The following is a 26,201-nucleotide window of genomic DNA, read 5'->3' on the forward strand; positions in this document are numbered from 1 at the left end:
CTCAGACCTGCCTTGCTGGGCTCAGCTGCAAAATCCTGCTCTCATTTTTTCTGGGATTACTTGGATGAAATACAAAGTTCATTTTCACACTGGAGACTGGAACAGTGTGTTTCACCTGTAGGGAAGAGGCTTACTGGGATGAAATCCTCTAGGAGAGTACAAGAACACGTTTCTTTTTATGGCTAACCAACACAGGTGGGTAGAGGGGAGGGGAGCCTTCCTGGGAAAGTCCTGGGCTGCCCTCAGCGGTTAAAGAAGAAGGACTTGAGGCTCTGCAGAAACTGTGACTTCTGTCTCTGCTTCTGCTTCTTCCGGATGATGGGGATCCAGACAAGGCCACAAACAAGGAGCATCAGTCCCAAGGATAGGAAAGCCGGGCCACACATTTTGTAAACGTTTTTGTTTTTGATTTGGATGCAAGACAGGCTGGTGATGACCATCCCGAAGAGGAAGACAGCTGCTCCGACAGACATGACAATGACTGGCTTGTGGTATATGTCCCACTTGCTTCTGGATGCACTGGTCCAGACGGACTCGCTCCGGGAGCTGATGCAGAGGGTGCTGGCCGTGTTACTGGTCATCAGCTCCTTGGACTGAGGAGACTTCTCACTCCCGTCAGGACTCTTGGGGGGAATTTCCATTGTGACGGGATCTGAGGAGGAGACCTGAGATGGACAAAAGAGAAAGAGCAGAGCAGAGCTAGTGATGGAGGATGGATTGAGTGCTTTCCATTTGGTCATTAATCAGTGCCAAGTCAAATGAAGGTGGAGAAGGCTTTGTGGGTCACTGCAGGGAGAGAAGAGCATCACACCTATGAGAGCAATGAAATGTAGGAATAGGCAACAGGGTCCTGCAGGTAGGCTGGACTGAGGATGCCTGCAGTCCCGCTGCCCACACATGGACAGCGGGACTCCTGCAGTCCCTGTCCATGTCCTGAGACTTTCCAGCTCACCAGCTTCCAGCTCCCACAGGGTTTCAGTGGTGGGATGATTAGATGTCCATTGGGACCCACTACCCTGAGCCTCCCAGGGCTCTTGGCTGCTTTCAGGGGAGTATCAGGGTGCTGCAAGCAGGGCTGGTGATGCTGCCTGTGGGGAAGAGCTCTGTATCCCTGGACCCACTTTCCCTCCCAGATCCCAAATTACACCTCATCACCTTGTGGCATGATCATGTCTCCCTCTTGCAGGTGGGGAAACTGAGGCACAGGTCAGGCCCGCTCAGCAGGAGAGCAGAAAGCACTCTCCCATAGGCTGAGCGCTTCCTTTGGGCCCCTGGGGCTGGAGTTCCTCGCTGCCACATCCAGCCTAGACATGTCAGCCTCGTAGTAGCTGCAGCACAGGAGCTTCTCATTTCCTACCTAATGCACAGATGGGAGATGGGGAAATGCTTGTCACACAGGAAATATTTCTCCAGCTCTAAGCTGGGGCAGGCTGCTGCGGGAGGGCTCTTGGTCTCGGTAGCAGAAGCACACCGAAACGCTCTGCCTTGCGATGGCTGGGTCAGCAGTGTGGCTTTTTGAGGCATTATTTTTTCACCAGCTCAAGGAGGAAATACATTTTCCCAGAAACAAAGTGCCTTTAGAACTGAGAAACCATTATGGTAAATGGGAAGGGCCGAGCATTATGTTAACCACTATTTCCTCAGGGCTCTGCTGAGGAGACAAGGGCAGGACGCTGGATCAGGGAGTACTCCTGATGCATGGTCTGACCTGCTGCTGGGAAGCCCAGCAGAGATGAAGCCATGCAGGTACCAGGGCTGAGGAGAGCGGGAGAGACTGGGGACGTGGATGCTTTGCACCCAGAAATCAGGTTTTTTTTTGCAAAGCGAACTCCTGCCTGAGCTGCCAGGTTTTATCCCAGGGGCTCAGCAGTGTCAGGACAGCTGGGACTGACCTGTCCTCTGCCAGCCTTTCGGGCTGTCCCCACCCTCAGGGCATGGGGATGCTCTGCAGCAGGAGCGCGACAAGCCGTGCCAGCCTGAAGCAGTGCAGGGCCCTGCATCGCCCTTCTGCCAGCACCACAAAGGAGAGCCCCTGGTGATTGCTGCCAGGCCCAAAGCTGACCCTGTGGGGCTTCCCCATTCAGGGCAGCAGTCAAGCTCAAGCCATAACGGCGCTGGCCTGGACACAAGCCCCTGGTGGGGCTCAGATGGATGGGCAGTGCCACCAGAGCTCTGTGCTTGCTCCACTGCCAAGCACAGCTCTTCCTAAGCACTATGCAAGCTTTGAGCCTAAGTGGGCTTTGATCCGGAGCAGTTAATTTAAAACCCTGCTTCGGCCCTCATTTGGCACTCACAGCACCGTGGGCTGTGTGTTTGCTCAGTTCAGCCCTGGCTGCACCCAGACCCACTGCTGGCCCGTGGGATGGCTCACCAGGAGGTGCACATCATGGGTGATACCGGGCTGGATTTGCATACTGCATATGCCATGGGAAGGCCTGTGGCTGCAGTGGGAGGCAACGAGGCGTAGATGAGATAAGCGTGAAGCCCGGCGGCCCCAGCTTGTTTCTCATTGCTGTTAATCAATGTGAGAGCATGTACCACCTAAGTGCAGCTGCACAGAAGCTGCAAAGCTGGCACAGCTCCAGAGGCACCATTTTAAGGAAACCTGCCTGTATCTGGGCCATACTGGGCCCAGTGCCCATCTAGGGATGCTGATGGCTGGGTGCCATAAGCACCTCCCTTATTCTTTCACCTGTGTCCCCTGCCAAGGTTTGTGGTTTATTCTGAAAAGAGACAGATGTAATTTTTCAGCTTAGTCCCCCCAACACAGCGACTGTTGCAGAAATGCAGATCTGGTGGTATCAACATATTTTGTGATGTTTCAGGTTTGCCAAACTTGGACCAACAAGCAAAAATCAAAAGCCAAGAGCAATGGACATGGTTTACATCCCTCCCATCCACAGCTTTCACCCCTCTCTGGACAGATGGGGCCATTTCTGCCATCCTGATGTGTCTTCTACAGCACTTGATCAGAGATGATCAAGCACTTGACAAGGCAGGTAAGTTTGGTCATAGTAGCAAGCTCTAGTTTCTCTGCTTTTCTTCCTTTTGAGTTGCTAACCCTATCTCTGTGAGCTGGACTGATTGCAGAGGAGCATGCTGACCCCTTGGCTTCGCACAATCATAGAATCATTAAGGTCGGAAAAGACCTCTAAGATCATCGAGTCCAACCGTCGACCCAACACCCCCATGCCCACTAAACCATGTCCCTAAGCGCCTCATCTACACGGCTTTTAAATACTTCCAGGGATGGGGACTCCACCACTTCCCTGGGCAGCCTGTTCCAATGTTTAACCACTCTTTCAGTAAAGACATTTTTCCTCATGTCCAATCTAAACCTCCCCTGGCACAACTTGAGGCCATTTCCTCTCGTCCTATCGCTTGTTACTTGGGAGACCGACCCCCACCTCGCTACAACCTCCTTTCAGGTAGTTGTAGAGCACGATAAGGTCTCCCCTGAGCCTCCTTTTCCCCAGAAAAAGTTAGAAAGCTCATGCAGAAGCTTTCTCACTTCGTGAGAAAGTGCACTACATGCTCACTATGTGCAGCTTCGTGCAGAAGCACGAGCTGCCATGAGATGTTATTTTGATGGCTACAGCCATGTTAGACATGCAGGTGATCGGGTACAACTTCCTCTGCTGTCAGCTTCTGTGATGCAGCCCACCTCACCGCTCCTGAAGTTGTGGCTCCAGGCAGCCGCAGGCTCCTCAGACAAAAAACAAATACTGACAGCAATGTCAGTGTTCTGGGGAGACAGTGAGTCTGGCTCTGCGTGGGCCAAAACCTTTGCTCTGCTTCCACCTATTCAACCTGCCCAGGAGTCAGCCCAGTCTTCCAAAAAAACGCCACCAGCTGCAGTTTTGTGGAGATGTGTCCAGATCCTGGATAACTTCTTGCTTGGCTGGTGTGTGCAGCTTGTCCACCAGCTCCCTTGCTCGTAGCATTGCTGGGTTGTGATCCCCCTCTTCTAGCTCAAACCTTTTGCAAGGCTCTTCCTGAAATTTCATCCTAGGTAGTTGTGGCATTTTTTGTCTTTCTCCTTGTAACATCCATTGTGGAGAGGTTTTATGATCAAGCCACTGTATAATTTTAATGTGGCTTTGTGGTTGGAAATTTGCTTTCTTCTCTGGAATAATGCCCAGATCTCGTATCTCAGCAGTCTAATGCAGTCTGCCCTGCCCCATCTTTCAGGCACCCCGCTCCCTGCTTGCCCGTGTGCTGCCACCCTCCCTCCACATCCGGGGGTACTCTGAACTCTGCAGAGCACCTTCCTCTTCATTTTGCAGAGCATTAATGTCAGGCTTCTGCAGAAACCATCGTCTTCCTTTCAGGTTTGCATTTACACTAGAGTGGATTCCCCCCCCCCCCACCCCCCCCTTTTATTTTCTGGCATAGCCATCCCTCTCACCACAATTCCCAGACACTGATCAATTTTCTGGCACTTCCTGGCAGAGCACACTTTTTTGGTCACACTTTTCTCCACATTTGGTCTTCTTCCTCTAATTTATGTATTCTGCCTTGTATTTCTGCCTGTGCTTTTGCACGAGGCTCTGTGTGTTTTCTTCACTGTTAGCTAGTGAAGGATTTCACTCCCTGCAAGTGGCCGGGAGTTTGAGAGCACTGCATGTATCTGCAGCTCTCGGGAGAGCTAATGCGATTTCAGCTCCTGCTCTGCCCGTGCTCCATCCATCATCACAGATGTGCTCATATTTGAAGATGCGATGGTTGTACTGAGCAGCCTGGCAGGATAACGGTATCAGATTTCTCCCAATTTTTTTAATCGCTATTGTTGTAAGGAGAGCATTAGCAGATGACCGTTTGCTGGCTTGAAAATGCCTGCAGAGCACATCTCAGATTTCATGTCTGGTGTTGTGCTGCTGCTGTCTCTGAGATCTTGGGCAGCTGTTGGCGGTGGAGTTAACACCGAGGTCTTTCTTTTCCCCCTCCATAAGGAAGAGCCTCATGTGATTCTATTTCTCCTCCCTTTGCTCTTCCAGTGCTTTGTGTGGTGATGTTCCGTTTCTCATCTGGGAGATCCACTGGAGCCCAACCTGCTGGGGACCCCAGTGGCAAAGCAGCACAGCACACACTTGGGTACCTCCTGGACCTTGGGGACATTACATGGTGGTGCTGAGGAGAGAGCTTTGGACCGAGCAGAACACCTAAGGGCTCTGCCTCGGGTCCCTCAGCCCATCCCAGCTGCGGATGGGGTTCCTCACCCACCAGCCCCCAGCAGCAGCAGCTCTCAGGACTGGCATCCCATCCCAGGATCTGGGATGCTGCAAATAACCTGCAGATGTGGCTAGAGTTGTGCTAAAAGTTGAGCTGTGCGAACAGCCCGATCTGAAGATCTTGCTCCTAAGCACAGGCCTGTGTCCTCCCGGCCACGCAAGGGCTGGATTTACTCTCCCATTCCAGTCCTCAGCCTGGCCGTCTCCTTTTCATCTGAGGAGGCAGCCCTGATTCTTCAGGAGCTTCTTACATGCTCCTTGTAAGTCCTCACTGCAAGCAGTTTCTACCACTTATTCCTCCCACTTTGCTTGGCCAGGGGCACTGGAGCTTCCCCAGCTCAGACAGTCTCGCCCCAGGGATTGGTGTCCATCCCCATCTGGCTCTTCCTCATGAAGGCCCCTCTCAGCATCCCAAAGTGGAGCTGCTCTTTGCCCTAGGACTAAGCAGGTGCCATCCCACAGGAGCACCGGTGGTACCGGCAAGCGTGGACCTGCCCCAGACGCAGAGCCATGGGTGTTGGTGGTGGTGCTGCCGTGTGCAGGGCGGTGCGGAGGGGCTGCAGCACTTGGGGTCTCTGCCCTGTGTTTTACCACACGAATCAGTGGGAGAAAAGCTAAGGATTTTGCAAACCAACAACCAAATGTTGCTGGAAATCCAGGCCAAGTTTATGGATATATTTTACCTTCCTCTCTGCTGTCAAGCCACCTCCCCGAAGAAAGCTCCACACCCTACCAGGGGTGGGACAGGCAGCAGCAGAAGCTCCTGCTCTCCTAAGCCAGGTTCACCTTCAGCCCCGCATCCCTCTGGGAATCAACTGTCATGGAAAATAAAGTTTTGAGGAAAAGACAAAGTGAGCCCTGCACTCCATGGATGTGGCTTGTTCTGATTTATGTCAGGGGGAAAGCAAAAAGACCAGCCTGGCTGGAGGGCCAGGCCTGGATGGGCTTTTCCTGAGGGCTCAGACCCTGCCAGCCGTCCCCAAGCAGACAAAGCAAGTGAGCTCTGGTCTGCCTGGCACCAGTACGACTGCTGGGTTTGGGTGAACGGCAGCTCCGGTGCTATGGAGCAGTTGGGTGGGTCACCTGAACACGTGCACACGCTTCTCCCACCCGACCCTGACCTGGCCATCTGAGATCTAGATCCTGCCCCACCAAAGCCCCGGGCTGTCCCAAGAGGGGGACCTCCAGACCCTCCCCACTGCCCCATGGCTCTCTGGGGTTTCCAGTGGCCTCCAGATGGCTTGGGATGGTCCCCTGGCAAATGGCAGCATCGGGTGCTCTGCAGAGTCTTGGGATAAGACCCAAAGGGTTCATTTGTCCTTCAGCCAGAAGATGTGTCCTGCCTGTCACCCCAATGGGTGGGCAGCAAAGTCCTCACTGGTGGGTCCCAGCTGTGAGGAAACCGTAATGTTGGGGAATGGAGGAAAACTGAGAAGTGCTTTTTTGGGCATGGCTTTTCCTGCTGCTCTGGGGTGTCGCAGTCTGACTCTTTAATCAGTCCTGATGTTTAACCTCAGTACAGGACCTCCCCAGATGACAGTCGTGGGTCCATGTTTGCCGGGAGAAGGGGTTAGCTGCTCTAGAGGACTCATGTGTGACCATGGGATGGGTGGGAAAGGAGGCTGCTGCACTGACGGACATGTGCATGCATGCACTTTGCAGAAACTTTTTGTAAGACACTTAGCGCTGGCCGGATTTAATTAAGATTGGCTATCAATCCGGTACAAAGTCAGTAGGAGTGAGGTGTATATTCGGTGAGCCGGTGTGCCTGAGGTCCCCAAGAAATGGAGTAAGCTGGGGACTGGGGGGGCTGCTTCCTGGTGGAGGTGGGGACCTGCCCTGCCTGCAACCGTCTCACGAAGAGCTCAAGCCCTGCAGCTGCACACCTGCCTCGGGGGACCTGCACGCAGAGAGGTGCTGACGGGGGGCAGCACCCCATTCCTTATGTGGGTGTTGGGGCAGGGAATCCCCTGGGAAGGGACCGAGTGCTGAGAGCCCACTCACCATGCCGTGCCTCTGTCGTCCCAGCTGTCACTGGCAGGTAGCGGCTCGCTGCGGGAGGTGAGGCAGCCGCTTGCGCTAAACATCCCCTGAGCACGCCACGGAGGAACCCAGCCGCCGGCTCCTGTGGGCACAGGAGGAACAGCTCGGAGTATCCAGCTTTCTGTCGCTGTGTGTCAGCCCAAAGAGGGCCAAATCCTGCTGGCTGGGTGGGCTCGGCTCTGGGAGAGGAGAGGGAGAGTTGTGTCAATGCCAAGCATGAGTGCTAAAGCCCCATGCCCCTGCTCGCCCCAGAGTAAGGAGGAGGCTGGCAGTGGCTACGTGGGCAGCCGTCCCTGCAGACTGGCTAGCTCTGCTCTGAGACCAGGGGTGGAGAAATAAGGCAATGTGTCAGGGGATTTCACATCGCCTGCAAGCCCTGCCAGGTCTTGGATGTAAATTGAGATGGAGAGATGGAGCCAGTGTCCATTTGCTGGCAGTAGCGGAGATGGGTTCGGCCGAGCCGCCTGCATCCCTTGGAAGCAGCTTTCCAGCATTGCCCAGAGTTTAGACGATCCCAGCAACACGCTCAGGGTCTTGCTGAGCAAAGAACATCTGCAAGTCCCTTTTTGGGGCTCAGCAAGAGGATGACCCCCAGCCTTGCCGTGCTGTATCCCCTCTCCCTTTCCACCACCCCCAGAGCCAAACCTATGGAAATCCATCCTACTTACGTGGCGAGTGGTGAGGGATGGCTGCCCACCCCACTGGCAGCGGGACAGGCTGCAGCAGAAGGTCCCGCTCTCCTCAGCCAGGCTCACCCCGAGTCCCACATCCCTCTGGATGTTGTCTACCAGGCTCTGTTAAGAGTCTAATAAACAATGGAGCGTATCCCAGCTCTGATGAGCTCACCAGCCTATCAGTATATTGTTTAACTCTTTGTTTCCCTGCCTCGGGCCCCTGCAAGGCTGACTTCTAGGCAGCTTGCCTGGGAATGTTTTATAAAAGGCCACAGTTTGGGAGGCAGTCCAGTGGCACAGCAGGAGAGGCAGGGTGGGTCAGTGCTTGGAGCAGGGATCCAGGACTGGGGGCTGTTGCTGATGCAGGCTCGGAGCATCAGCAAGTTCCTGAAACATCTCTGGGCTGCAATTTCTGCACTCTCAAAGCAGAGGATCATAGCCAGTGTCTGCAAAGCGCTTTGAGGCTCCTCATTGAGACATTAGAGGGATGCAAGATACTAGCAATTAGCTATTAATTAACATCCTGAGTCCATTACAAGGAGGGGGATGGAAGAGGGAGGTGGCTCTGGCATACTGCCTCTTTTCACGAACCCACAGTCAAACTTTAATACTCTCTTACATCACTGTGAATCCACTTGCTGCAGGGAAGGGATCCAGCCTGACACAGACATTACTGGTGGCCAGGGCCGGGTTCCAGTGCCGGTGGGGCTGCCTCCGTCCCTGAGGGCTCCTTGTTGGTTTGGTGCAGTAAGTAATGGTACCTAAGCTGCGCCACAGACGTGGCCAGGGAGCGGGATGGGGTGGGATGAGCAAGCAGTTGTGGAGCTCTCATGGGGATGGGCATGCCCCACAAGGGTGGTGGGCTGGGCACAGAGCATCCCAGGGCAGCACATGGGGCTGGAAGAGGAGAAGGAGGGTCCAGAGGGGCTGTGGGTCAGGGTGGGGCAAACCAGCTCATCCAGGTGTGGAGAGCTCAGGCAGGAAGACCAGGGGCTGTTTGTCAAGATGAGGTCCTTCAACTCAGCTCTGTGTAGACCTCTGGCCACGGGTAGGTGGACATGGTTCAGGTTATGGAGCTCTTCAGTAAGGGGCAGCTGGGGCAGCAGGCTGGGGCAGGGGCAGAGAGGCAGAGAGGGGCAGAGGTGGGATGAGCTCAGCATCCTTGTTTGTGGTCTGTCCTCACCTCTTGATGGGAGATGGCTGTGTTAGCTGAGCACAAGGGCCAAGCCCTGGGGTAATGGGGTGAGCTCCATTGCCCACTGATCTGGGAACCAGCAGCCAAAGGAGCCAGGTGTTTTGGAGGTGTTCAGGGAGTATTTATTTGAACAGATGAAAAGATTCTCTAGAATCAGGAGAGTTGAGTGGATTTGGGTTCCCTAGTGCAGGTCCAAGGGGATAAATTATTTGGCCTAAAGGAGCAGTTGGGGTAAAAAAAATAAAAATAGAGGTGGGAAGTCTTCATTTCAGCACCTGTAGCAGGATGCATTTCACACCCTGGTCCTGTACTGTCTCCAAGCTGAACTGAGCTTCCTCTGGCCTGCTAGGGAGCATCCAGCCCTGTGCTTCAGCCAGCTACTCCATCACATGGCTCTATTCATTTCAGCCCCCTCCCAAACTTGCCCCGTGCTCCTTGCAGGGCCCCTGGCACCTCCTTCCTGCCCGAAGGAACAAGCTGTGGTGGCAGGGAGCAGGCAGGGAGGCATGGTCAGGGGCAGGAGTGCCTTTTGAACATGGAGCCCCCTTTATGCCACGGTAACCTTAACAAGGCACCAGGGGCCAAACATTTACTGGGGATGGCTCCTGCCCCTCCAGGGCTGGGGTACGTCCTTCCAGGGCTGCGGTATGTCCCGTGTGCTGGAGTCTGCCCCATGGGGCCATCTGTAGGCTGGATGTGCTGAGTGAACGGGGAATCCCTCCCCGTCTGGCCCCCATGCAAATGCTGTGGGTGCATTCCCCACCCCATCCGGGTCCCACCCCCCCCCATCCCAGGCCAGCCTGAGCTTGCTGGCTGCTGGCTCCTCTCCGCAGCCGGGAAGAGCAGCCTGCAGCCTCCCGCTTTCTCTGCTTCCTCCGTGGACACTTGCTGCCACCTCGCGGGGCCGTGGGGTGGGGACCGCGGTGCTGCCAGCAGCGCTGGGGTCTCCCTGGGGACACCGCGCACTCAGGGACAGGCTGTCCCTGAGCCCACCAGGGACGGAGCATCCCCCACCAGAACCCCCCCACCAGCAAACACGGTGGTGTTTGCAGAGATGCATCCCTGCAGCCGGGGCCGGAGGGGTTACACCACTGTCCCCCCCCGCAGGGGCAAAGGGAGCCCGAAGCACCTCAGCAGCACAGGTGGTGGAAAAGCCACAGTGACCTGGCTTGCAGAGTCGTCTTTGCGCAGTGGTGGGGCGATGTGGCTGCCAGTGTATAAGCCTGTAGGGCTGTGTCAGCTGGGGCACATCCCTCTCTGGGGAACCATGTGCCCTGCATTGCTCATCGTGGCCTGGTCGCTGGCTCCTTTGGCCAGTGAGATATGGTCACCACCCTACACAGTGACAGCAAGTGAAAGCATGAGTCCTGCCTTGGTCCCCCTCCTTCTCACCCCTGCCTCCAAACTTGCTTCCTAGGGCAGATGCACCGGTCAGGGATGACCAAGCCCACCACAGACCATTAACCTTTTCGTAGCTGGGATGGAGGTAATGTAACCCACTCCGGTCATGAGTGCCATGTCCAGAGAACCATGAGCAGCTCAGGCAATTTCAGAGATGCCTATGGTCACCTGCATTGCTCTGGGCTGGCTGACTTAGCAATGGAATGATATAAGCTAGGACAGGGTACGATAGGATAGGATGGGATAGGATGGGATAGGATAGGATGGGATAGGATGGGATAGGATAGGATAGTATGGGATAGGATAGGATAGGATTGGATGGGATAGGATGGGATAGGATGTAGGATAGGGTAGGCAGGAGGTGCCCAGGGAAGGGAACCCAGCACTGGGGCAGCTGAGGTGCCACAGAGCAGAGTTACAAGAGGACCAGAGAGCCAGCAGAGCCTCCTGGGTCATGGAGGTGGCCACAGGCATGATGGCATGAAGCTCCTGACATAACCTGACTGGGCAGCTCAGCTTTGCTGAATGGGGAGGCTGATCCAGCCCTTTCCAGCTCGTGGTTTGACTTTTATCTTCCAGCTGGTGTGTGCTGGTGGCCAGTTCATCATCCTTGTGCTGTTCCTAGCGCTGCTGTTCACCAGAGCTCTGCACCCTGCCTGTGTTTTCTCCTCATGTCCTCACCATGGCAGTGTGCCCTGGGGATGGAAGGTCTCCCTGCCCCACCAGCACCCACTGCCCTTCTCTGTCCCTTCCCATGTTGACATGGTCTTTCTCAAAGGTGGATGGGTGCTGGGCTCCTGTGGCCTCTGTGGCACTAATTGCCTAAAAAGTGGGACAGCTGTGTTCATTCAAATAGTGAACAAGATGGGTCCCAGGTCTGCTCTTTGGGGCACTCCTCCCTCCAGGCAGGTCCCTCCTGGGTAGTCTCTGCCTTTTCCATCTCTCCTCAGGTTGTTTCCATGCTGGTCTCATGGTTGGTGAGGCTCCACATTCTCCAGTTGAACTGGTGGTTTCCCAGGTGGCCCAAATGGCTTGTATGGGAGCAGAAGAGCCCCTCTCCATCAGCTGTTAAAGATGAGGGACTCATCCAGGGTCAGGCTGCATGGTCCTGCTGTGTTCACCCTGTTCAGTCCTCCATGCTGAGGGGAGCTCCTTTGTGCCTCCTCCAATGTCCAGCCCCATGTCCATGCTTCTTCCTCACCCAATGCCCACCCATGCCCAGGACTGAGGGACATGGTGTTGGAGGTAGATGGTGAAGGTCTTTTCCAAGCAGCATCATTTCACTACAGCAAGAAGGGAAAAAAACCACATTGTTTTTGGCTGTGTGTAGTGTCACAGAGCTCCCAGTGAGCTCAGGCTCTCCTGGGCTCTTAGTTGGGATCTCAGGCCCTGGACAGACATCCCTGGGCAATCGCAAGGATACAGGACAACCAGCTGCAGGCATTCAAAGGAAGCAGTGAAAGCAAATTGTCAATAAAGCTGATCCCTTCATCTTCTACAGGGCCAGAGTGAGGTGTGGGTGACAGGAGACCAAACCTTCTGCCCCAGGCTCAGGGATGTGTGTGGGCATGAGGGGCCTGTCCACAGACACCCTTGACTCAAAGCAGCTTTGAGCAATGCTCTTGGGCTCCATTGGCCCCAACAAGCCCACCCTCGGGTTCGTAAACTGACAAAGAGACGGGCAGGAGGGACTTGTGGTCAGGGCAGGGCATGTTTCTGTTCAAATCCTAGCTCTGCCCCAAATGACATGAGAAAGTCCCTTAATCTGGGTTAAATAAATAAAACCAAGGCTTTTCCTTCCCGTCGTTCCATGGAAGAAAGCAGGGACCTGCTTGGGAGGTGCCTGGCAGAGAGGAAAGGAAAGCTGCTCTGCTCCTGGCTGTCCGTTGTGCATCCTGTCTGGAGTGGTAGATGGGGGTACCCCCACCACTCTCCCCATAGCTCTGTCCTCAATGGGAGCATATTTATGCTGCTACAAAAGCATCTGCCCTGCCACAGCCCCTCTGGTGGGAGGGGATACCACTTTTCCATGGATGTGGAGCTGTTACAGAGTATGGCCAGGACGAGGAAGAAGTCACATGCTGGATGGAGGTGTGCTCAGTAAAACAGTGCTGCTGAGGACGAGCGGGCAGCAGGTCTGCACAGCATTTCTGGTTCTTGCAGCAGTAGATGGTGCTGTTGCCCTGCCAGGATGGTGCTGGCACATCCGGCTGTGCGGAGGCAGGTGAAATCCAAATCAGCATCTCAGGAATGCTGGGTCCATCCCAGGCCTCTGGCAGGGGAACCTGCACCCCAAAAAGCCTTTTCATGACTCTCTTCCTCTCTCCCCAGTAGTGCCACTCTCAAAACCTGCCATGCAGCTGGCAGGCATGGCTTTTACAGGGTTTAGCAGTATGCAGGGCTCTGCTGTTGTGGGCTGAGCCCTGTGCTGCACCAGCATCCCCAGCCCTAGTGTCCCAGGCCACAGCGTCCCTCTCCCAGGTGTTTGTCTCATGGCAAATGGAGCTTGCATGGTCCAAAGAGTCTCCATGGAGCCCTGAGCAAGTCTGGTGGCAGCCAGTGCCCCAGCTGCAATCCCTCTTCCTTCCCTGGGATGCAACTGAAACCTAACCTCCAGCTGTGGCACGTGCAACAGCTGTAAAGCATGTGCTCAGCATGGCTGGGGCATTGATTTCCTGAGCAAATGTCATGGCAGGTCATCGATTCCTGGCTGGAGCAGCTCTGCGTTGGCACCTGTAACACACCCAGGCTAAAAAGGTCTGTGGCTTCAAGCACCTCTGAGTGGGGGTCCTGGTGCTGCAGGGCGTGTGAAGCTGGGAGGGAGCAGTGAGCCCCTGTGCAGGTCCCCCTTCATGGCACAGCTTGGCCCAGCGGTGGATGGAAGGTTTTGACCTGTGGTTTTTTTCTTGGCTGAAGAGACAATATTGCATAAATCACATTTTCCTGTTGGAAAATCCCAAACCTGAAACGGGAGATGAAGCAAACCAATGTTTTAAGTCAAACTACAGTGGAAAACCTAAAAGGTTAAAAATTTGTTTTCAAGATAGTAAAGGGACATTTTTCCATAAGCCTGTTATATGGAAAAGGGACTAGTGGTCAAATGCAGTCTGTTAAGGATGTTCAGCTAATATCATAGTAGAAGCCATGTGAGAGGGAGCTGAGATGAGTCAATGGTCTGTGTGGTGTTTTTGTTTCTCCAGTGGTGAACTTTCCCTGTGGTAAGGATTGGCCAAATCCAGGAGAAATCCCCAGTGTTGGTGGCTTAATGGCCCAGGCCAGGGCTGTGCCCATCGCTTTGAAGCTGCTGTGTCCTGGATAAACAGGATGAACACTGTGCAAACAGGGCTGGCCCCAAGCAACAGCTCATCTGCAGGCTGCCCACGTCTGCTCTGCTGGCCCCGCGACTGCTGAGGCCAAATCCAGCATTGCCAGACTGCAGCTGGCATAAACCTGCATGCCCTGGTTTCATAGGGTCGCAGTGGCACTGCGCTGATTTACATCATTTGGCCCCAAGCAAGCAAGCAGAGACACCGGACCCTGCCCGTGCCCCCCCCCCCCAAGGCCAGGAGAGCCGGCACTGCCGTCTTCTGGGCAATGCTTCTGCTCGTCACCAATGGCATGAGCAGAGGAGGGGGTGGGGAAGCTCATCATCAGCTTAATCTGCCAGTTTTAATCTGTGTTTTAACAAATAGTTGGTGCTGGGGGCTCCCTAAATGTTATTTGCCATTAAGGATTTGAATAGAAAATATGAACAATTGGGCTTTTCTACTACCATTCCTCCCGTACTGTGGTTTTATGTCTGCTGTGCCCTGAAAACCTGTAAAATGAGGGAAAAGAAGATACAAGTGAAAACAGCTGGGAAGCGTGCCGGCCTGCAGTGCCCCTGGAGCCCCCGACCGCTGGAAAGGGATGTCCAAGGGGATCTGCTTAATCTCCTGGAAAACAGCAAACTGGGCCTGAGCCCATTTTTCTGCTCACTTCCCTGCTCCCAATGTCCTGCCATGGCTTCAGCCCAGATCCCCAGCCTTTGCATTGATAAAGGTCAGTTTTCCTGAAAATCCAGGGTGGGAAGCATTGGGGTTGAAGGGATCTGGGTGCAAACGGTGGCCATGAAGCACCTTTAGGAAGGGTTTGCTGGAGTCAGTGTCTTCTGTGCCAACGTGGTGGAGATGCGCGCAGATGCTAGGGTTTTCGCTTCTGAACCAGCTGCAGGGTCTTGGGCAGAGTGGAGAGGGAGAATTCGTACTTCAAGTATATTTGGCTTTGCCCATGGAGGCAGGGAAAGTCTCAGCACCCCTCAAACTATGCTGGCTGCTGGGTTTCTGCCCCAGTTCTCAGGCCAGCATGGGCTATGCTGGCCTGGCTCTGGCTGCTCTGTGCTGGCACCGGCTGGAGCTCAACAGCAAGCAGAGCTGGCAGTGTCTGTCTGGCTGCAGAGGTGGGGCAAGAGCAGGAAGGTGAGGGCTTTCAGCCCCCAAATCCCAGGATAAAGGAACTGGCAGCAAAACTTGGATGAGTTTTGGGCTCCTTTGTAAAGCATTTGCAGAGCAATGAGGGTACCTGGAGCATCCTCCAGCATTACCCACAGCCCACGGGAGTTTTCCTAGGTCTTCAGGACAGAATGATCCCCATCTGAGCATGTGGGAGCCGTGCAGAAGGATGGGGAGACCTGTGTCAAACCAGGCTGCGCATGGCATGGGGGAATCCAGCCAGAAAACCTGGCAGGGGGAGGTGGCAGGAGAAAAGGCTGGCAGGAACAGCCCAGCATTGTTGCAGAAAGGTCTCGGAGGTCCATGGGATGAGTCTACCACCAGTGTCAGGTTGTGCCTGTCCTCATGGCACCAAACGCAGTAGAGGGGTTGCAAGGAGAGACAAGACGAAAGTATCATTAGCCTGCAAGTGATGGAAGGAGACAACGTGCCAGGAAGGGGATATGAGCCCCAACCCTTGCTCATGGGAGAATCAGGGGCAGGTCAAGGCTGTGCCCTTAGTTTTAGTTTAGCTGAGCAGATTGTGTGTGTGAGGGTGAGCCGATGCTGAGCTGTGGCAGGATGCTGTATTTTCCGGGTTCAGCATTTCAGATGTGCACTATAGTCCCTTACCAGCCCATGGGAAGTGTTCTTCATGTTTGAATTACTACAGAGGGATACATAACAACTCCATAATTAGTTTTACACCTTTGAAATCTTATATTTCTTTTGCAGCTTGAATATTTATGCAATCACAGAGCTTAGCGTGTCCCAGTTCTCCACGTTATTTATTTATTTATGTTCAACAACGCCTGTAGTTGTTAAACCGCAATGTTTTCAATAAAAAAAAAAAAAAAGAAGAAGAAGAAAAAACCCACCTCAAGCCCAGAAATGTTTTTTCCTCCTCTCCCCCAGGCTTCAAGCCCTTACCTTGGATCCTTTCTAATTAGAAGCCCTGGGGATCTGTTAGCTCCAAATTCATGATGTGTTGTACAAATTAATATCATTTGTTTCTCTAAAGGAGAAAAAGGTTTGGCCAAATGGGAACTGGGGATTTCTTGCTGAAGAATTTCAAACCCGGATTACTGTAGTGATAGATTTCAGCGCTGGACAGACAGAGTGTCCCTGTCGGTACGGCCAGGTGCAGGGTTGGGCTCCTTGGTGCATTGCTGGGAAAGCTCTGTCACACTGGGCCAGCGGGAGGTCAAGTCCCACCTCCCACAGAGACATCAGTAACCTCAGTATGACAACAAATTCCAGCAACACCAGTTACCATCATGGAGCTGGTTATCGGACCTTCGGCTGTGGAGGAGTGGGGGAGTGAAGATGATTGCCTTGATCCATATCTACAGGGCAATAGCATAAATATGGCAGGATGACAGACTGGTGAGAGCTGAGATGATACTCACACACTTGGGAGGACATGAGGTTTCCCTGACTCCTCCTCACTGCTACGCGACGTGGCTCCCATGAGAACAGGAGCAGAAACAGGCTGCAGGGATCTCTTGCAGGCTACGGTGGATGCTCAGTGTAGGGAGACTGTAGTCAAGAAGAAGCAAAGCTGGAGGAAGATCAGCCACGTCGAGACCAAGACAGATACAGTCAGGGATGAGGAACGGGCTTGCTTGGTCCTTTGACTCCAGCAGATGTAGCTCCAACTGGGGCTGAATGGGGCTACTCCATGTCCTGCTCCATGCCCATGGAGTAGGACACAGACACCTTTTTTGCAATAAGGAAACTTCAGCTACAGTGCTGTGATGTTTCTGCAGCTTCCCAACTAGACTTGTCCTTCAGGATTCCTTGGTCCCCTACCCATCCTACCCCCCAAGGCAGGAGGCTCACATGGTCTCAGTTGTTGTCCACAACCTCTCTTACCCTGCTCATCCATGACTATCATTTGTGTAGGGCACGGAGCAAGCAGACAGTGAAAATTGAGAACATTACTGTTTGGGATGATTTCTGTTTGGAAATGCTTTGTACATGGATTAGGGATTAAAATAAATTTATGAGACAATTACCCACTTCAATTGGATGAGGACATTAAAACATATTTACCCATTGCTTGCTCTTAGCTGCTAAGTGGGCTGCAGAAGGACGTGGCTTCTTTAAAGTGTCTCATGTATGAATCTTTTTAATCGCTTTTTTAAGCATACATGGTTTATTGCTTTATTGATTGAACAGAGCTTTGAATAATCAATACAGCTTTAAGAATTCACTAGGAATGACAGAATTGCAATCAAGTAGAGTATGTGGAGAGAGTGTTAACCCATCTCATTAATTAATGAGGTCACTTTTTCAAGTGTTTCATAGGAGCCTTTGGAAAGAAGGTGGCAATTTATTGTAATCCCTGGAGATGTTTTTTCTCTTTCCTCCTGCAGTTATCTCAGATTCCCTGCCCTGTGCTGGTGACCTTCGTGTGTCCTCCTACAGCTTTGTGCAACGCAGGACAGGACTGAAGTTGAAAGGAGCTGCAGCCTGTCCAGGTGTCAGGGACTTTTCCTTTGTGCCAGCCAAATCCCTGGCCCTGGGCACACACCCCATGGGGCAGCACCGATGGAGTCAGCTCTTCGTCCTCTCTCCCTGTCCTGGGGAGATGCCTTCTTAGGCCAGGGAGAGGCAGTGGCTGCTGGCACGTCTGCAAGGTGTATGTGAGTTGTGATATCAAAAGGGCTCAAACATTTCGGGCTATGCAAGTTTATTCACATTCTTGTTTGAAAAAAGTAGATGCCTGGCCAACTGGGTAGCTCTGGATCCCATAGACCTAGACAGAGATTATATGGGGCAAAATCTGGTGTGGGAACAGAAAGGATGCCATTTTCCCTAGCTGGGTGGGCTGATGGGTCCTGCTGCACTTGTCAGGGCTTGACACCAGGCTGGGGATCGGGTCAGAAGCACGCTACGGAGGACCATTTCTCACAAACTGTTAAGAACAACACACTGCAGCTGCTCACAAATCCTTTGCAGATGGAAACTCAGGCAAAAGTACATCTGATGTCTTCTTGAGCCAGTTGAGCATTTAGGGAAAAGTGATTCATCTTTGCAAATAAAAACATGTTATGTCTGTGCTTGTACTTTGCAGTCTGTGCATTGCTCAGGTAGGAAGAAAACTGCTGATAGATCACAGAAAGGTTTCCCGAGCATGAGCATTTCACAGAAGTTCAGTGCTTGCTTGTCCAAATATCCTTATCACAGCCTCCTTATTCATCTTTCCCTTATACAAAACTTCGGTCCCCTCCTTCTAATAAGGAGCAAAAAAGTACTATTTTAGGCTTTCTCAGTGAACTGCTCATGATTAAAGAGATCAGTTGGGAATAGTCTAAGACATTGAGAAGTCTCTGTATGAAATATTGAGCAGTACTTAAGAAAGTCAACTGTACTGAGGTATTTGTGCCACAGAAATGGGACTGGTCTAAGAATGACAATTAAAAGGAGACAGAGAAAGTGGCAGTGTCTGATGACTCATGAGGAGATAACTGTTTCAGATGGGCCAGGCTGAGATGGATAAAGTGTCTGGGTCAAGTTGGGCAATCACCTTCAGCTGCTTGTGATGGGGCAGTTCTTACGTGGTGGTGGCTGTAAGCAAGGGCTGAAGAAGTGCCACTAGACATGTGATGACTTGAATCTTAAGATTTTAAAAAGGAAACTGGCTTGTGATGGGAAATGGGTTTTGAGCAAACTATTTTGAAATTGTTGCTGCTTGATTTCTGCAAAAAATGGGGATGTTGCACTGAAATATCAAACTGGCCAAAATGGAGATATTTTTCTTATTAAATTGGATGCAGTAATCCCCACTGCTAGCATTGCTGGGGCAAGAACATTGTGCAATACGAGCTCCAGAGCACCGAGTTGATGGAGACCCACACTTCATCTCTAGTCCTGGAAAGGACCATTTTGCATGTAGGGCAGACTTTGGTCTGTACTCAAAGACCTACTTTATGCCAAGCTCTTGTACCAGAAAAAATCATCTTCATGAGTGGTGCACCCTTCTTAACGTGATGCCTGCTTTGGCTTCAGCAAACATGGGACCTTGTGAGTCCTGACCCAGCTATGCATCTGGGGCTGCCATCCAAGTGTCCTGTGGTCCCTGCACAAGGCTTGAGGTGCTTTTCTGGAGAAGCTAGACCCACTGTACATTGCACAATGTTGATGGCCTGCTTACTGCCATGTACTGAAAACCCAGCCCAGGTCCTACTTTGAATGTTTCTGAAAGCAGACGGAACTGTGTGCCAGCTCATGGGACAATTGCTTGTGGGACACGGTTACGTCAGAGCAATGATAACTGATTTTCCTCTGATGTGTTCCCTTCCCCAGACAGTGGGACTGATGTAACCAGCACAATTTCTACTGCTTTGACAGCCTGACTTAATTAAAACAAGAGAGCTGCTGCGGGTTGACACATTTTTAAATGGGAAGGGCTAGTGAGAACCTGAACAACAATAAAAAAAATATTTATGTAAATATTGTATTTATTAAAATTCTTCCCGAGTGAATTCCAAGTCCCTTATATTTATTGATGGCCATCAGAGGATTAACTAAATGCAATGGAGAGTTTTGCATATATATTGTGCAGGCACACACTTCTTCCATTTGAGTGACAAGATGGGTAATAAATAGCATGTATTAAATCCATAGTGGTTGTGGAGAAACAATCCATCTCCTCTGGGAAATTAGCTGTGTCAAGGAAGGCAGCAGTGAGGGGAAGGCAAGCAGCAGTCATGACTGGGGAAGGACAAGGTCTCCAGCCCTATTGATCTGTGGACGCGCCTGTTTGTGGCCAGGAGAGGGGCAGCCTGGCCCAAAGCGAGAGCCAGTGCTGCTGGCGGGTCTTGACTGGGAAGGTGATTCCCAGGGGGGAGAGCGATGAACATCCTCTGCTGGGAAGTGCCACTTAGAGTCACAGGATAATTCAGGTTAGGAGGGAGCACCGGTGGCTGGTCGGTAATTCTCTGGCTCCCCCTTTTTGATGCTGTCACTATCTTCACCCTTTCCTACTTTTCTGGAACATCACTTCCAAGTGTCGTTTTTGCCATGTGTTTACACTGTTTTATCATCTTGGATTTCCACTTCTCCCTGTTTATTTCCTATATTTCTAGCACACATCAATGAGAACCATGTGGAATCCAAAAGCAGGTCAGTGGGACAAATTAATTCTCTCTGTCCTCTGTGCTAAGACTTTATGACAAGTGGCTAATCATCTTTGATTCCTCTGGTACTCCTGGTAATAACATTAGCCACGATCAACTCATTTAGCTCATCTATGGATTTAATATTTAATTCAACAGCACATGAGAAGAGAACAGGCAGCGATGTTCAGGGAGCTGTAACTCCTTTTTCATGTGCTTGCACTTTTTTAAAGCAGTTCACAATGACCTTTTGAAATTAATTTATCAGTTGTGAGAATCTGTTAGACCTCGGTCATCAAGTTTTTGCCTCAGGGTCCCTGCTGATGAGTAATAGCAATTCCTGCTTTCCAGTAAAGGGGAGGGCAAAGCAACCTTTTGTCCTGCCCTAGAAATGTCTAGCTGGGTTCAGGCAACCTCTTCCCCCTTGTTCATCATGTGTGGAGCAGGATGAGACCTGGTATCTGCCCATCACTACCAGCTACCTAATCTCCCACAGGCTGTAAAGCCTCTAACGTCTCCTTGTGTTGGTCCACCACCGACATCTTCCCTGAGCAGGCTGTGTCCTGTGGAGGGGTGGTGCTGTGCCCATCTTCTGAGGAGGCACATGGTCGGGTTGAGATCTGCAGTCTGCACCAGGCATCCCATGACGGAGGATAACGCTAAGCCTATTTCAGTTCCAAATGGCTCCATTGTATCTAGTTTACATAAGGAGCTATAAATATTCATCCCTGCTCTCCTGCTAGCTTGCATGCTGTTTTCCTTGTTTGCATTTTTAATTGTTGTGGCAGCTGCGGCATTTTTAAATTCAGTGGTGAGATCTATGTGGCTGGAACGTGCTGGGAGGATGTCTGACACAAGTCCCTTCAAGGCAGGGAGACAGCTCCCAACGTGGTCAGGTTGTGGCCATTGCCCTTGGGCTTCAAGAGGAGAATGATTTGAAAAGACAGAAGGAATGGGATCATTCAGCAGCATCCTTTGATATGCAACTGTCCCTGTCCAGACAGACCCCCGCTATGGCATCTTTTCTTCCATTTGGGCATAAAGACCGGCCTGAGGCACCTTCCCTAGCTTGCTTCAGACCCAGGGGCCTTTTCATGCTGATCTTTAAAGGAGTTTGCTTTGCCAGGCAGTTTTGGGTCAGCAGCAGGAGCACTCTGCCTCTGGTATTGGGAACTTGACCTTTATGTGGTTTTATTTTGGAGTTGAGGAATGCTGCAGAAGACCAAATTCTGCAGAGGAGTTGTGTTTGTAGCAGGTACTGATGAGAGAGAACATCTCCTACACTACATTGCCCAGAGCAATTCATGGATACCAGGGCACGGAGGCAGTGGGCAGAAGTTGGGTTCAGGGTGGATTTGCAGCTGAGCTGAAGAGGAGAGGGTTTCTGGCCTTTGGACTCTCTGCCTTTGCAAACACCCACAGGTATGCCCCTGCTTTTCTTTCTCTGCAGTCCTATGGGTGAATTCATTACCAGCCAGGTGAGTTTAGGTCAGTTGTAGAAAGGATGGAAAGAAAGGTATTCATATGGCAGCAGCTAAAGCTTTTGAGGCCACTCTGAGCTGCATTTTCCCTAAAACCACCCCTAGACCCATACCTGGGCATTGAGCTGCAGCATCCAAAGCAGGAGGGAACAGCCCCGTGTACGTGAAGCATTTCCTCCCTGAATGCTGCCAGCTGAACGTTGTCCAACCACTGCAAACAGGCTGTCCCTGCAAGGTCCCCCATCCCTCTGCTGCAGAGATACCTGAGCCAGAACTTGGAGCTCTGGGTGGGCCAGGAGGCAAAGTAAATAAGTCCCTGCTGACCCCCTCCCCACTGTTGGCATGCTCTGCTCAGCAATACCCAGGCAGGTTACACGGGTGCCGCAATGGCAAAGAACAGCCAATTGGAAGACACAATTGTCCCATAATTTGGAGTTTGTAATGAGCTTGTGAATCAGATATGCAGCCTTGGGAGTTGGGTGTCTGCTCTTGTGAATCTGAGGTAGAGTGGCTGAGAACTGGAGCTGATCAGATGTTCCTTCCTGTGTGGAAAATTTCTATTACAAAAATCTGCAGTTTAAACAAAAGCTAAAAAATCCCCAATATTTTCACCATGAGGAGTTGCTTCAGGAGTCCCTGGGAGGTTTTACTGGAAATCAGGGTCTGCTAGTCTCTTTTCTAGACCCACCTTTCTGGGTGTCTCCAATGATCTGTGATCATTGTGATCTACCCTCTGTGCACGGTGGCAGTTGTGTGGTTGTGAGGACTATGGGAAGAGGAGGCTGAAAGGAAGCCCAGTTCACAGAAAACATGGTGCCTGTGCTCCAGCTCCTGAGAGGCACCACTGTGGCCTTGCAGAGTCCAGATATTCCAGTATTCAGACTGGGATGTTTTCTTCTTTCTTCATAAGTGAATTGTCCTCATTTTTATGAATTGGGGCCATCCCATTCTGTTCTTCAAAGAACAGGACATGAGGAAGATTCCTTCCAACAAAATCACAATTGCCTGGAAGGAAAGCTTCATGAGAAATGTCCTGTTCTTCCTGCTCCTCAGAAACATGTGGGCTGGGGCATGGAGCTGGCAGGGGTCTTTATCTCCCCCAGTTTCACTGGCAGTTTTTCCCTGTCTTCTGGCCAGCCTTGCTTTGGATACCCACACAGAGTGGATGGCATCCAGACAGTTGGGTGCAGAGGAGGGCTCTGGGGCATCCGTGGAGACCCCCCTCAAGACTTTGTGCTTCTGCAGTCTTTGACATAAGCCTCCTGCCCAGAGTGTTGGGTCAGAGGCTGGGTAGCCTGGGATCTCCAGCTTGGAACCATCCCTTTTGGGAGGGGATGACTATTTTTAAGGTCAGTAGAAGAGCCCTGAAGGTCAGACATCTCCTTAGAAAGACTTGTCACAGGCCGGGTGGGAGTTAGCAGAGGAAGTCTGGGAGGTCAGTGCTGCCCGGGAGGAATGAGTGGGTCAAGGCAACAAGGGCCATGCAGGTTCCCCATGAGACATGATCTCTAGTAGAAGAGATGGAGAGAGACCCTCTCAAGGTTAATCTATATCTCCTTTATGCCACGTCTCTGATCTGGGCAAAGTTGAAGTGTGAGCTGGGCATCCTGGGCCCCAGCTCTGGGGAATCAGGCAGGGTGGAGGAGTTGGGCTTATGGGAAGTAAAAGGCAAAGCCTGAGCTAATGGGCAAGAGTCAGAGGCCAAACAAGGAAGGGTTGTTGGACCCCTACTGCCTGTTGGACTCCATCAGCTCTTGGAGTTTCAAAGGCCCTGAAGAGGAACAGGATCTTTAGAGGTGAATTCTTCAGTGCTGAGTCTCCTTTCAATCCCTCAGATGCCTTATTTATCCTTTGGTGTTTGTAATGAAGCCGGTGTGTGCCTGGGCACATCGTTAATGAATATTATTCTGTGACCCCTTGATAATTGGTGTGTTTAATTTGGTTTCAGCTGATGCTGAGGCTGGATGTGCAGGATTGGAGCTCTGCTCTAGACAGACTTTTCTTGCAGTGTGTCCTCAGCCTCCCCCTCTCTCACAGCCCCATGGCTCAGATTTCCAGGACCTGCCTCTACTCATCAAGGCCACCTTTAGGTCATACTTGACCAGCTGGAGCCACAGAAGCTATCCCTCCCACGCATATCATTGACAGCATCCTTCGTCATACCAAATGCTATCAAGCACCTCTGAGAGGTGGCCTCACATTTACATGCGCCTTTGCATTAGCCAACAGTAATGCAAAAAATGATTAAGACTGGCCTCAAGGGCCCAAAAGTGATGCTTGTGCCTCCTTTCCCCTTCAGCAGTGTCGTGACAGGTAAGCATCATTGGTTTTCAAGTGACCAGCTTCAGTCCCCCCCCCCTCCGGAGGTCTATCATCACAACCCTAATCACCCCACCACCATTTTTCTATTATAGCTCTGAGCTGGTCCCTGACAGAAGCAGAGCTGTGAAAGGCTTCTATGACTGTACCTACTCTTATGCAGAAGTGGGGGGCAAAGGGTTGGGAGCTGGCAGAGACCTTAGAATAGAATCATTAAGGTTGGAAAAGACCTCTAAGATCATCGAGTCCAACCGTCGACCCAACACCACCATGCCCACTAAACCATGTCCCTAAGTGCCTCATCTACGCGTCTTTTAAATACTTCCAGGGATGGGGACTCAACCACTTCCCTGGGCAGCCTGTTCCAATGTTTAACCACTCTTTCAGTAAAGACATTTTTCCTCACGTCCAATCTAAACCTCCCCTGGCGCAACTTGAGGCCGTTTCCTCTCGTCCTATCGCTTGTTACTTGGGAGAAAGTTTATTGATTTATTTATTTTTCGATCTGATGTGGGCGTGCACAGGACCTCCTGCACACTCAAGTACTGCATAAGGGGAAGGGTGGACTCTGTCCTGGGACTAACAAAAGATACCCCGATCCTGGCTTTGCTCTCGTCCTCCATGTAGACTTGCACAAGCTGCTCCTGTGCAGCTCCGGCTCAGTAGGCATGGGCAGGAGCTGACTCCAAGGGGAGGGGGCTGCCATGGGGACTGGCAGTGAGAGGCCCGTGTGCCTATGTAAAATCACAGCAGCGATAGGAATTTGTTTGAGAATGGTGTTAATAGTGGTATCTTTCATAATTAAGACATCAATTAAACTCTTGAAAATTAGGCAGAAATATCAAATAGCGCATTAACTGGAAAACTTCCAACCAGTGTAATCCTATGGCCTTGTGATGGGTGGGTTAATTATCCCTCGTTAAATAGAGCTGAAATCAATCTCAATATCTCTTTATTATTTCAGTTTGGCAAAGGCAATGAGAGTTTATTGTTTTCCCAAATTTTCTGCCTGCTGTACCCGAGGTGGGGGGGAAAGGCTCCCAGACACGAACCCCGGACTGTGCCCAGCGTCCCACTCTCTCCTCCCCCAGCCAGCACTGCCCTGCATTAGGAGCTCTGCATCCTTTCCCTGAGGGAAAAGGGAAAGGACTCAAGTTCCCATCACACTCGTGGGAAGACCAGGCCTGGAGAAATGGAGCGAGTAACCCAGTTCCCACGTGCCCATGATTTACCCACAGCCAGCACTGAGGTCTGCATCCACAGCTCTCCTGTAGTCCCTGGCTTCTGCCCTTTACAGTAGTCCCTGTAAATCACACTCTTGCTCAGGCGTGGTCTGGAAGGAACCCTGTGGGTCACCACATCAGTCCCTTTCTTTGAAGTGACCAGCCCAAGTGATCCGTGTTTTGAATAGCGTGCAGGAAAACCACAGCACCTCTCGGCTGGTGCTGGAGGCTTGCTCTCCTGTCTCCAGCCTGACTGTCTCTCTGCCATCAGAGTAGGGAGTCTCTGTTAATCAGCACTTGGCTTTTAGTAATTACATTATTTATTGCAATATGAAAACAGAATAATAATGATAATCACAAGAAAGGAATTAGCCTGGCCAGAATGAGGCTGTTAATTTTGCTGTGTCGGATTTGACAGGATCACTTTCTGGAGCATTTTTCTTGGGATGGTTCTGCCTCTGCTAAACTCACTTATTAAAAGCTGGCTGCACTACCCCTGCTAAGCTATTGCCTCAAGGTCAACACCAAGCATCAATCTATGGGGAGTGTAGTAATGCAGGGCCTGAGGTCAACAGATGAATAAACACACCTTTCCCTTATTATAAATCTCTGTTATCCCATGTGCTCTGAATGCAGCTGCCTTCCTTTGGCTCCAATTTGCAATGTATATGCCAGTGTTTTCACTGCTGGAAGAATCAATACACCTGGTCAAGACTTGAAATCAGAAGAATCCAGCACTGGTCAAAAGAGAAGGCTGGAATTTATTTGGAAGGTGAACTCCCAAGCTTTATCTGCAAATTAAAATCGTGTGAAAGAGCTCGGGGGTGGGCACACAGCCCCAAACCACTCTCTGGGCCATGGAGACGAGCCGTCAGGTCCAGTGGAGTCTTAGCTCCCATCCCATCCCATCTCCCTTTGCCATTTTTCTTGTGGGTCCCCAAAACAAATTTTCCCAGGGCTCAAACCCTCCCTGATTAGCCTGAGGCTGCAGCACCTTTGCTTTAAGTCTGTATGAGTTACTGAGTTAGAAAAAAAAAGCATC

At 51.6% G+C, this 26,201-nt stretch overlaps 1 protein-coding gene across 1 annotated transcript; it reads right to left on the reverse strand.

The window, feature by feature from the left end:
- Positions 1-242: 242 nt before the first annotated feature.
- Positions 243-7,277, reverse strand: PIRT (phosphoinositide interacting regulator of transient receptor potential channels). Its single transcript, XM_076354051.1, has 2 exons — positions 7,236-7,277; positions 243-665 (listed from the first exon to the last, which is right to left on the reverse strand). The coding sequence occupies exons 1-2, from the start codon at positions 7,236-7,238 to the stop codon at positions 243-245; spliced, it is 426 nt and encodes a 141-aa protein (XP_076210166.1). The 5' UTR covers positions 7,239-7,277.
- Positions 7,278-26,201: the final 18,924 nt, after the last annotated feature.

The sequence above is a fragment of the Aptenodytes patagonicus genome, chromosome 16 (assembly GCF_965638725.1).
Source record: "Aptenodytes patagonicus chromosome 16, bAptPat1.pri.cur, whole genome shotgun sequence".
Classification (NCBI taxonomy): domain Eukaryota; kingdom Metazoa; phylum Chordata; class Aves; order Sphenisciformes; family Spheniscidae; genus Aptenodytes; species Aptenodytes patagonicus.